This window comes from Alosa pseudoharengus, unplaced genomic scaffold, assembly GCF_046254945.1.
Source record: "Alosa pseudoharengus isolate Yale_2024_CS ecotype anadromous, Long Island Sound unplaced genomic scaffold, YU_APseudo_1.1 YU_APseudo_1.1_scf_5, whole genome shotgun sequence".
Lineage (NCBI taxonomy): Eukaryota > Metazoa > Chordata > Actinopteri > Clupeiformes > Clupeidae > Alosa > Alosa pseudoharengus.
The window spans coordinates 39,124,282-39,137,192 of NW_027468837.1; the positions used below are offsets into that span (position 1 = coordinate 39,124,282).

The 12,911-nt window shown below is 41.1% G+C and overlaps 1 protein-coding gene across 1 annotated transcript in view; it reads left to right on the plus strand.

Moving 5' to 3' along the window:
* Positions 1–12,626, plus strand: part of LOC143104922 (bis(5'-adenosyl)-triphosphatase-like) — a 75,500-nt gene extending 62,874 nt beyond the window's left edge. Inside the window, exon 6 of the mRNA XM_076269253.1 lies at positions 12,277–12,626. Coding sequence (XP_076125368.1) covers positions 12,277–12,378 — 102 coding nt within the window. The 3' untranslated portion in view covers positions 12,379–12,626. The remainder of the gene's footprint in view (positions 1–12,276) is intronic.
* The last annotated feature ends 285 nt before the right edge of the window (positions 12,627–12,911 follow it).

Genomic DNA, 12,911 nt, shown 5'->3' on the forward strand with positions numbered 1-12,911 from the left:
TGGATAGACTGTAAGCCCTTTGGGGAGGGAATAAAATGAGACCGAAGCAACATCCCTGGCTCAATTAGTGCCTCGGTATATCTCTGTCCCATGCACTCCGGATAAAGGTTGTCTTCAGCCCCCAAACCAACCAACCAACACCATCCCCTTGGATTTACTGAGCAAGGGAGAATAAACGAGGGGGGTGCAAGGTAGGTTGTCACACTGCGTAATTAGTCTCTGACTGTGGAGAGAGCCGATGGATATTGTGACACCGACCAGATTGCCCCCCCCCCCCCCCCCCCCATCCACAGAGGGGTCCCGGCCATCACCAGTCGGTAGGGTCAGTCAAGGGACTGCAATCCCTTCAGCACACACACATGCACGCACACACACACACTCTCACACTCAGACACACACATGCACACACTCACACTCAGACACACACACACACACACACCTGATCTTTAACAGTTTTGGATGCCGGCCAAAGACAACCAAGTATGCTCACACAGGAAAAAGAAAGACAGAAAAGAAAGAAAGAAAGACATACTGTCATCCAAAAGACAGCTTTATTCCCTCCAAACTTTATTTTAGAAACTCATTCTGAGTTCTAGCTAGCTCTCAGTATTTTCCTCCTGTGCTTTCTGTCGGAAAAAAAACACTTTGTCCTTGTCTCAGGCATCTATCACTGAGCTCTCATTTCTTTTGATGAGGAAGCACACGTCCTTTCTTAGCTGCGTTCTCCTCTGTTTAAACACACAGTGACAGCTGATCGCCTTCAGACGCCAGAACTCACTTTTCTTACGTGAACATTGTTTATTTAGTTTTTTCTCTAATTACCGTGGAACCGCAGCGAAACCGGTAGCGCAAGATGAAACAGTACTAATTCCAAAACCGACAGTGACCGTGCAGAGCGGCCAGATTTGCAGTCTGACACCATAATCCAGTGCCTTAGATGGGTGGCTTAATGTTAAGGTAAAGTGACAGTTTCTGTGACAGAGTGTTGTGATGAGAAATCATTGCTCCCACACCGCGGATTACAGACTGACATTATGAGGAGTGCGGAAGACACAAAAGTGATCTAAATGAGTCAGATAGCACGCTGGCCAAGTTCAGGTGTCCGAATTGAAGAGCGGAGTAGCTGAAGGTTACTCTTTTGATAAAGGTCAGACTGTGACCTGCTGCCTGTTCGTTGTGGATTTTCACATTTCTGATGAGGTTAATCCACCCGCCTCTCCTTATGGCCTTTAAAGCAGTGTTTTCACAGTAAACCTTGCGTTCTGGGCGTGAGTGAGGTTGTTTGTCTTTAAAACAGTGTTTTCACAGTAAACCTTGAGTTCTGAGCATGAGGTTGTTGCAATCAATGTACCTCCTGGCTGGAGACTTCAGTCATCAATTTCTTCATAAGTTAACAAGTTTAGGAAATATAATTTAAGTAGATATGCTCTTGACACCATGTTTGAACAGACTTACCATAATATCTTAAAGGGTGCATGAAACTAGCCTAGAAATCTAGACGCACCCTAGCGGGAGCCAGTGTAGTCTAGCAACTCTCTGTTGCGAGCTGGAAAAATGAAACTTCGATAAGGCCAATCACATCATGTATAAAGTCGGTAGGCGGGCTTAACATAATGATTGATGGCAGAGTTGCAACGGTTTGGCGTGAATTCCCTGCTACTTGAAAACAAAGAAAATGGATGTTGCTGTTGGTGAACAGCGTGACACGAGTTAAGCTTTTTTTTAAGTTGGCAAAAGTTTGAACTAGCCAACTAGATCCGCTGGTGGGAAAACGCTTGGGACTCATGAGTTGTAGTGCTATCCTATTGCGTGCAGAGAAAATTTGAAAGACAACCGATTATCCCGCCCCTCGGACTGAGCACCGTGAACGTTCATTACTCCAGAAAAACAAACCTGTTGACTTGGACAGAAGTGAGTAAAAAGTCTGGTGGTGCAAAAGGTTGTTTGCAACCTTTCTTCTCACTAAGATGCCCATCAGCATTTCTCTCAAGTTCAGTTTCAATTCAACCTTTATTTCACTCACAAAAAGGTCCACAGCATAGATAAAAATAGGATAAGATAACCTTGAAAGGTAATATTGAAAGTGAATTATACATGTATGATAGTTAATCTAGACCAGTCAATCAAATCAATCAATCAATCAATCCATCCATCCATCCATCCATCCATCCATCAGCCAGTCAATCAATCAATCAAAAAAGTGATTCAAGGCATATATCATGAGTGCAATCCAAGTGTGCAAGTTTACAGATTACATTTTGATTTGGTGAATTTGACCATTTTTGTGATAAAAAACCCCCCCAAAGATCTCCAATCAGTCTTTCAGATCTCCTCATACAGGGTGCGGTATAGCTTATATAAGTGATTTGTTGATAATAGTTCATCATATTTTACTGTAGGTCAAAGGCCATACCTTTTAAATCATTCATTCCAAAAAGTAAGCCATTTTCTTAAGATAGGGCCTTTTTGCTTTCATCAAAAACTGGTATCCAGAAACGGACATAAATTAATCAAGTGGCCAGAGGTTTTAGACATTCCTTTTGAAGGCATTTAATTGAGCCTCTGAAGAAGCTCTGCATTTAATGATCTTCTTCCCAGTATGAATGAAAAGTTTGGTGTTTCAGAGTCAAATTGGATGAGGGGTACCTTTGCTGTAAGTGCTTTAATCAAACATTGTGAAATTAATGGACTAATGGCAGAGTTAAAATGTCTCACAATTCAAAAGAGCCATTCAGTTGTTACCAGTCCATTTGACTGCAGCTCATGTCAGTGGAACCTTTCCATCCAAAATGCTTTTAGGGAGCTGTGTCTTTCTGCCTTATTGTCACATTTCAAGCCAGCGTTTCAAACAGGTCCCTGTAGGCATTCTCTAAAACCAGTGCTGTGGAGTGCGACGGCAGGCAAACCAAACAGGGTTCCTTTCCATAAAGATTCAGCATCTTTAGCTTTATCTCTCTTTCGTTTAGTTCAGGGCAGGCCAAAAATATTACAATATAAAAGGCCAAATTTTCCTAATTCAAAACAATACGTGGGGATTACCGTATGTCAAAACCCATTTGTATGCTAGAGGACTCTCTCTGTTCTCTACCTTGTCCTAGATTACTTCTACTGTCATATAATGCGTCTTAGGTCCTCAGACGATGTCTGGAAGCCTTGTTGAACTCTGGCCACATATTCAAAATGAAGTCTTCACAACCCCCCATGAGCCCTCCCCACTCCTCCTCCCCCAGCACTAGTTATCGCTGCATTGTTAAGAGGAAGATGACTAAGGTCAGCAAAGCCCCATCTGAAGGTCAGTTTTTAATGAAAGTGTGTCCTACTTGACTTCTCAGGTCCCGTCCTGCATATGACACGACAGAAACGTAGAAAATGGGGTTACAGGAGGTTAATCAAGTCCAATTTTTTAGCACTCACTCTATGGTGTTACCTGCTTGACTTTATGAATGTACTTGGGCATTCTGGATACAGTACCATCAGTGGCTGAAGTTCTTTTGTTTTTTGAATGCTCAACGTTAGAGTAATAACCCCTGTCAGTTAAAAGGTCTCTGGCAGTCTTATTTGTCTTTGATAAAGTGGCATGACCTTTCAACACTGTGCTTGTTTATATGCTTATCCAACATCTGATTCAGTTTGTAATATAGGCTGTCACAGTAAGTTTGTACTGTAGGGGATAAATAAAAGTGATCCGAATAGACGCCCGCTGAAATGACGCCCGGCTTCTTACCCTGGGCTCACGTAAAGGTGATTGATTTACACTTGGTAGCAGGTCTTCATTCATTTTGTACAGAAAATGCAGGGAAATTGGGGGAAGCAGTTAAAGTAAGTGGCAGAGCTGTACAGATGAGAGGGATGGAGGATCACTCGTATGTCAGCCTTGAGCAGCATGATTGAAACAGAAGCAGCTGTTTTGGCAAGGCCTGGGCACTCTAGAACTCCGGAATTAAGGTGCATCTCAGAACACCGTCTTCTAATGATAATGCAACCAAGACATAATTATCAAGAAAATATCAAGACTGAGAAAAAAAATGCCTGTCATGCTGTTAAATCAAAAAGCTGCCAAATAAGCCTCCATACTAAAACTGCTGGTGTGTGTGTGTATGAATCACTCTGTTTACTGTAGATTTGAATTTGTAATTATGTTAAAAAATATCAGTTCAATTAAAAATGGCTCATTTCATCGTTGCACATCCCCAGTCACCGAGTCTCAGGGGCCTCCGAGCCCCCCGTCGTCCCGCGTGACACGTGTGCTTTCGGCGGTAGCCGCGTTTCGCCTGAAACGCCGACTCGCTTGAAGATCGACTAATCTTAAGACAGACTGGGGTCTCATCCTCCCCTGCGGTGGGCCCAGCAGGGGAGACGTCGCATGAAGAGCCTAGTCGGTGGGTAGCCAGCCAATGGCGTCGCTCCGTGCTCACTCCAGAGCCCCACCACGGCGCCTCTCGCGCTTAATCAGTGCGTCGAGAAAATTCAGGCACTTCTGACAAGCTGTCAAGAGGGGGATTCTCCACAAAGTCTTGGGAATATTATTTTTTGTGATGCAATTACTGTACCAGCTGCTAAAATGTATTTACATGCCGTCCTGATGGCCCTAGTAAGAACAGTGGGGTGGAGGAAGTGGAGGAGGAGGTGTGAGGCAGTCTGTTGCATTGTGGGTGACGTTTTCCATATCCTGTGGGACTGTGACTTCATGGTGGTGTCAGGTTAGGGTGACCATCTGAGCCACAGTAGAAATGAAAGGAGCGAAGGCCATGTTCATTCATATTCACTTTGCCTCAGAATGATTTTGCACGGAAGTGGAAAGGAGAAATTGAGTCACAGTAGGTGCCATTAGATATACTTTTGAATTATCTGGAAGTTTCTTCCTTATGACATGTGAAAGTACCTGATATGGTTTATGTGGAAATTTGAGATGAGGCTTAGTAAAGAAACAGAGACAGGGGGAACTGTCAAATAGAAAGATGGCATGTCTGATCTGGTTAGTTTACAAAATACCGGTACATCTAAGAATACAGTGTATGAATGTCTTTTAAAAGTGATGCTATACACGGAGCAGTAGGCAATGTAAGATAGACTGTACATCTTAAGACAGTATGTCTCTAAATAGATAAACACACAATCAGGGCCGCTTCCATAATGTTTTTATAATGTTTCATTTTCTCTTTCAATCGAATTTTATGTTGTTTATTTTCTTGAACTATTGTCTGTCATTTAATGCTTTTATTTACTACTTATTTACTTACAATTACATTTACGATTGTTCACTATGTTTTGCCCTCTTTATAAAACACATTGAACTGCCTCCGTGTATGAAATGTGCTATAAAAATAAGCTTACCTGGCCTTGCCACTAGGTCACACTGAGCATTTAAAATAAGTAAATACATAAATACACAAAATGTACTTTTGAGGAAATTACCAGTGCATGAAAATGCAAAACATACAGTATATTAACATAAAATGCAAAACAAACTTTTATTTGGAAACAGTTGGCGGTGTCATAGTTGATGCCAACTGACAGTTGAAATGGCTGAACAGTTAAATAGTTGAGTAGTTTAAATAGTTTCATTATTTAATAGTGAATTATTGTAGTGAGGACATTTATTTTTAAACAGTTGTGGGCAGAGGAAATAGTTGAACAGGATCTGTAGTCTTAAAGAGACCCAGATTGTATGCTTAAAGCCTAAGACAGAGTATATAGTTTAAAAGTTGAATGTAGATAGTGTAATAGAGGTTGATAGGCAGACTGTTTAATGGATGTTGATAGGTAGTTTAATTGGTGGATAAGTGAATGGTTTGAAGAGGATGAATGGATAGAAAGTTGGATGGAATGTGCCTTATATCTTTGTAGAATGGAGAGACATAGATTCTAGTTGAGCAGAAAGCAGTTCATACAGGTGCAATCAGTTTAACTGGCTCTTTGATGGGGCCTAGTTGAGCAGCTAGCGGTTGATACAGGTGCAAATCAATTTAATTAGCCCATTGTGATGTCATAGTGCCAATGCAAAGTCTATGGGGAAAAATAAGCTTGATTTTTGTTAATATCTCAAAAAGTATAAAGTTCACAAAAGTGTGAAAAGTGTCCTTTTCAAAACCTACGTTACAAAGTTTGAACAAAGTTTCTACGTTAAACGGTTGAAGCTGAATAAGACGCAAAAATGTTGGTTAGGAGAAGAAGAAGAAGACTGGATAACAGAACAGTGCATTTTCATGCACTGTAATAAACAAAAGTCCATAGATGCATTGTCACAAAACTGTTGGCTTGCTTTAGTTTGTCAGAACTATTGAAGAGACAATTCAAATGCGGTTTAATTTAAATACTAGTTGATTCAGTATTGAAAACAACTCATTTTTTTATTTTTTTTGGAGTTGCGCTTACGCAGTTTGAGAAACACTGGTTTATCTGCTCACATAGCTCACAGACCACTGGCATCTGTTGGTAGGACTCTATAGCCACATAAACAGTGTTGTAATGTAACGGAGTACAAATACTTCGTTACTGTACATTAGTAGAAATTTCACGTATCTGTACTTTACTTCGCTATTTAAATGTATGTCAACTTCCACTTTTACTCCACTACATTTCCTAGATAAAATGTATACTTTTACTCCGTTATATTTCCACTAAGCATCTTCGTTACTCGTTACTAAAACATAAAATTAGAAAAAATGTGTGCGACTGCAAGGGAGGTTTGGCGAATCGCTGCTCCTAGATTGCATTACGCACATTCCGCACGCTGCGCGCTCTATTTCAGCTTTTGTTTGTTGCTAAAGGAGGAGGACCGCCATGGAAGCACGAGCACCTACTGGAGGACCTCCCGTTATCATAGACGACCACCAAGACGATAGTGGTGAACTCGGTGAACAGGGTAGTGGTGAATATAACGTCATACACCCGTGGCCGTATTTGCAAGAAATGTTTCTGTACATCGGCTACCTGCCCTAGCGGCCTGTGAAAGGCTATTTATCCATAGCATCGCAGGAGTTGTCTTCAGTCCAAGAAGAGTAAGACTGAATCAGGCCCGGGGTGGGTAATCGGGAGAATTATCCGTTAGTCTATCTTTTCTTAAAGTAGGACACGTTCCGCATTCTGTGCATGACACCAATGCAATGCCTCTGCATGGGTTGTAGCCTACGTGAGGGAGTTCTCCCCTCCCAAAAAGAGTTGGTTGGGTCCATATAGCCCGTCTTTTCCAAAAAGTTTTCTCAGATACGGATAGCCAAGCCGGCCCTACAGTAGACACAAGCGTCAGGAAGGATGGAGGGTAGAAAGAGGCCAGGAGAGACTGAGCAGCAGATCAACCAGTCGACCACTGAAAATGATGAGCCCGAAATTAGTGATGAGGAGGCCATGACTACAGGGACAAGTAGAGAGGATAAATTAAAGTTATTTAATGTAAGAAAGAGCAATTACCCTACATGATAAACCTATGCCTTGTTTGCTCAGAAGAGGGTGTAGTAAAGGAGTAGGCTAAATCACCAAACAACAATATAGCCTACCCATGCAAAAAACATGTAGCCTAAACATTAGTTCAATATGCCTCTTTGTGGAAGCATGGGATAGGCTACATTTCAAAGGGTTTCTTTCTTTCTTTCTTTCTTTCTGTTTTGGTAACTTGTGGAATAGTGGAATATTTTTTGTTAACTTCTCAGTTGAAGTGAATTATTATATAACCTTTACACATTTGTTGAACCATGGTACTAATAAAAACTACAGGATAGTAAGAGCTGAAATGTTGCTTAATTTATCCAATTTCCACCACTATGGTCGGTCTTGGGCCTGAAACTCCCGGGCACTGAATTCTGGCAACTTTGAAAACCAGCTTCTTTTGAAGATGAACAGACACCTTTTCAGTTTCAACTAATGACTGGCATATTAGTAGCTGCTGGACATAGGTGGCCTGTGTGTGTGTGTGTGAGTGACGGTGACCTGGGGAGTAAGCCCTAGAAATGCTCATGCCACATGACCAAAATGTTCTCCCTACAAGCAGGTCATTTTTTTTTTGTGAAAGAAATAAGTTATTTATTTTTCATTTCAGAGAATTGTGCCTAAAAAGTCCTAGAAAAGAATGTGATTTGATTTGATGAGTGAGATTAAGAAGATATGGGAACCCTGAATATGCTTTATGCTTTACTATAAGAAAGCCAAAATAAAGTTTACAATAAAAGTTCTAAATAAAACCGCTTGCTTTTTACTTTTTACTTTTACTTCAAATACTTAAGTACATTAAATATCAGAAAATTACTTTTGATACTTAAGTACATCAGATACTTTAAGACTTTTACTTAAGTAATATTCTAAAAGGCAACTTTCACTTCTACCAAAGTCTTTTTCTAGTGCGATACTTGTACTTTTACTCAAGTATTGCTTTCTAGTACTTTATACAACACTGCACATAAAGCACCAATATAATCGCTCAGTGGCATAGTCACGCGATAAAATCACCTCCTAGTTCAGCAACATGGGTTTGCTTTGATTCTCTGTGTTGCTATAAAATTGTAGATGACATTTCTTTGTCTACGTACGAATGGCCAGCTCATGCTCACATGCCGTCAACTGCAAAGCAAATGCCACGTTCCTTGAAAAGATATCTCATCCGAGGTTGCAAGTGCCACATTCCTTTAACAGATATCTCATCCGAGGTTGTATCGCTTGGTTCTAATTGTTCGCTGACCTCTGTTGACATTTCTCCGCAGCTGTGCCTGAAATGGATCTCTTTGAGTCAAGTTCCGAAGCCGACTAGAAGAGATGTGCCACCCATTACTGCAGTTATCTGATAAATGTCAAGTGGCTCGGAGGGGGCTCGATAAATTACTCTGATTCATAATACATCCAGTCTTTGATACATGTCTGAACAGACATGCAGTATCACCCCAACGCAACATTTCAGATCACATGCACACTCGGTCAGTACGTGTCGGGCGGTAGTGTAAAGGTTAATGAGCTGGGCTAGCATGCAGTGGTAGTGTAGTGGTTAAGGAGCTGGTCTAGCATACGGTGGTAGTGTAGTGGTTAAGGAGCTGGGCTAGCATGCAGTGGTAGTGTAGTGGTTAAGGAGCTGGGCTAGCATAGGGTGGTAGTGTAGTGGTTAAGGAGCTGGGCTAGCATAGGGTGGTAGTGTAGTGGTTAAGGAGCTAGGCTAGCATGCAGTGGTATAGTGGTTAAGGAGCTGGGCTAGCATGCGGTGGTAGTGTAGTGGTTAAGGAGCTGGGCTAGCATACGGTGGTAGTGTAGTGGTTAAGGAGCTGGGCTAGCATGCAGTGGTAGTGTAGTGGTTAAGGAGCTGGCCTAGCATAGGGTGGTAGTGTAGTGGTTAAGGAGCGGGGCTAGCATAGGGTGGTAGTGTAGTGGTTAAGGAGCTGGGCTAGCATGCAGTGGTATAGTGGTTAAGGAGCTGGGCTAGCATGCGGTGGTAGTGTAGTGGTTAAGGAGCTGGGCTAGCATGCGGTGGTATAGTGGTTAAAGAGCTGGGCTAGCATGCGGTGGTAGTGTAGTGGTCAAAGAGCTGGGCTAGCGTGCAGTAGCCTGGAAGTTGTGGGTTTAATTCCCGGCTTCCACCGCTGTGCCCTTGAGCAAGGCACTTAACCCCAAGTTGCTCCAGGACAATGTGATCCCTTGTAATATAGTTGACATATAAGTCACTTTGGACAACAGTGTCTGCTAAATGAATGAATGTAAAGGTAAATGTGTATGAAAATCCTTCTCTTGCGGCACCGTCATGTAAAAGTCAAGGGCTAAGTCACTTTCACCTTATTCCTTTTCACAGTGAAAGCCATTAATTGAACAGTTTTTCACTGCTGTAGTGCCATGGGAGCCGATGCTAAATGCATAAGTTGAAGGGCTAGGTGTAAACACATTTCTGTTGAGTGAAGTACTGTATAGGTGTTTAAACCGATGGCAAGAATCACAGTGACCTGAAGAGCTGCCCACTCATCCCCATGGCAACATGAATACTGTGGGTGTGTGTTAGGCATGTCTGCAGCCGTCAGCAGGCTTATTCACCCTCACACTCGCACAGCTTTAGTGGCTAAGGCTTGTGATGAATACGCTTAAAAGCTTTAGCACACAGTGGAACCTTTTAAAACACTGATGAGCAAAACAGCAAAACATTACCAGGTGAGGGGAATGACATTGATAAGCTCAATAGTGTTTTTTGAGGTGTGGGTATGTTAGGCTATATATATAAGTGCAGAGTTGGTCCTCGTATTTATGTATCTTCTCAAGGTTCCAAATCCTCATGGCCTGATGTCTGCAGTGGATCATCTCCAATGTCAAGGCTTGTTAGCTGCGTCTGGTCAGCTGTGGTTAATACAGTCTCACCTAGTGGCCTAAGGCCTCTGGTCAATTACAGCGGCTTGGAAGCCCAAGGCTTACAGATGCTTGAGGGCAATGATGACTAGCCCACCTGTTTTGAATTTAAAGAAGGGCTACTGCATCAGCAGAATTCACAGCAAAATATATAATGTTCAGTTTTTACAGAAGCCAAGACATACATATCATAGTCTGACTCAGCAAAACCACCTAGAAATAGAATGATACCAGTTCACCAGTTCAGCTTGTTTTTAAATTAGCACCCTATCTGATTCATCTTATGGTTTGTTGCATGGCACAAACCCACACCAGTCATGCTACAGCATAAACAAACAATCATCTCTGATTTGGCTTCTCTTCCTTCAATCCAATGCTTTAAGCAAAATATGATAGTGAAGTGCATGTTCTGTGTGTGAAAGAAATGGCTTTGTCTTGTGTGTGGTCACGTTATTCTATGAAGTCGTCTTCTGCTCAGCTCTTCTAGCTGTGCAAGTAAATCTCCGATTCCACTGCAGCCCACCCTCAGATTCCACCCACAGCAAAATGTCACCCCAGCACTTTGCGAGTGTGCTGCAGGGGACCATGGGAGATCCTAACACAGTCTGATGGTTGAACATGAGCCAAAGCTGCAGACATGGCATCTGTGTTGCCCTCTGAGTCCCATAGAAGGAGCTGACTGATCCCAAAGACAGAAGACTACACACACCTGTACACCACATTCTAACTGTTATTGTATAAGTATAGTATTTAAGTATTTAAGTGTTATTATACGTGAGCAAGGAATCTGTCTCTTTTTCCTACTTTCTAGTTACTTTTACTTTTAAGTAGTTCTAATTTCTAGTTACTTTTACTTTTAAGTAGTTCTAATTTCTAGTTAGTTTTACTTTAAAGTAGTTCTAATTTAGTTTTACTTTAAAGTAGTTCCAATTTCTAGTTAGTTTTACTTTTTAAAGTAGTTCTAATTTCTAGAACTAAGGGTGCAGAGCTACACAATGATCTTTCTTTGTTGCTTTTCAAACGTCTTTAAAAAATTAACACTAAATCTGAACTTCATGGAGTAATTTTACACTGTCAGGTATAATTGGTCATCAGTCATGTGTTAAACTGTGTGTATTTTTCATTTGTAATAAGCGGCAGAAAAAAACAAAAAAACATTTATTTTTCTATTTAAAACTATAAACTATTCTATAAACTATTATATTATTCTATAAACTATTCTATAAACTATTCTATAAACTATTGTTTTAAAAAAAATGCCTGTGTATCACAACTGACAGACAGATTTGTTTTAATTACTGTTTACACATGTTGGTTGGCATTTGAAACAATAGCAGCCCCCGTAGGACCTATGCAGCCTGACATCAAATAAACAATTCACCCAACTTGATAAATCCCAGCGCTGTATTAAATGCCGTTAAAACCCAATCCCCGGACTGGTGCTTTGCTTCATGGTTCAGATGCTTTGCATGCCATTTGCATCAGGTTCCCCCATGCCAAAGCCCAGAGGCACCAAATACTGTGACACTTTCCAAAGCTCGGCCTTTCCACCCTCAGGGAGACATTAGTTTGATGAAATATAGCGTTTCGCTCCGAACCTTAAGATGGTAGAGAAACGGCAGGCGATGTCAGAATGTGTCACACTCAATATCTCTCATATCGATACTCGATGAACCGTAATGGGTTGTGCAGTCAGGATGGCAAGACGTCTGTGTTTTGTGATGTCTGGTTTTTTTTTTTTTATGTTGGAAATAAGATGAAAGTTAACTTTATTTTCTTGTAGCCATTGCTATCTTTGCTATTTAGCAAAAGCTAATTCTATCTTTTGGAGTCTAATCAGGTCATGCAGAAGGTGTTTATACTGGCATCAATACATTTATAGCTTTTTCTCTTCTCACTTGTCCATGTCTTTATACTAATAGTATTATTCATTGTGATATCAAGTGCATACCTATATTTTCTTCTTTGCAGCTCCAGAAACACGACAAGGAAAATGAAGATGTTCCTTCTAAGTGGCGAACAGAGGAGGAAATGTCAGCAGAAGCTTCAGCCCTGAGGAAACTCTTCAGTTAGCCTTCTCTGGTAAACCACACTGATGAAGGGCAGATAGAAATATTAGTCCTCAGACCCAGAGAGAGCTTTGAAATATTAGGCCCCATTAGGTGTATGATCGTGTATACAGCTTTAGTCCTCCCTTCAGAAGAGCAACTGGATGCACTTTGGAAATGCATCACCTTTGTCCATCTGTGGAAACATCACAGTTTTCTTTTCTAACTGTTCACTGAAAAGATTCATTATTATTCAATAAACAGTTGACTGTGTGGAAATATGTTTTGTCCTGTTGTACAGAAATGTTCCTTTTTTAAGAACATTTGATGTTCATCTTGCTGTGATGTTTGATTGACATGCTGATGCCACGTGGTATTAGCACTTATTTTTGTTCTAATATAAATAATATAACAGAGAATCTGTGTCACTACAGATATTTTCTTTTCAGTGCTTGAAATTCTGTTTGAATTGTTGTATTGATTATCATAACTTAGAAGGGAAGATGATGGACAGATGGTTTGTGATGGATACATGGAGGATTATCCTGAAGGATATGA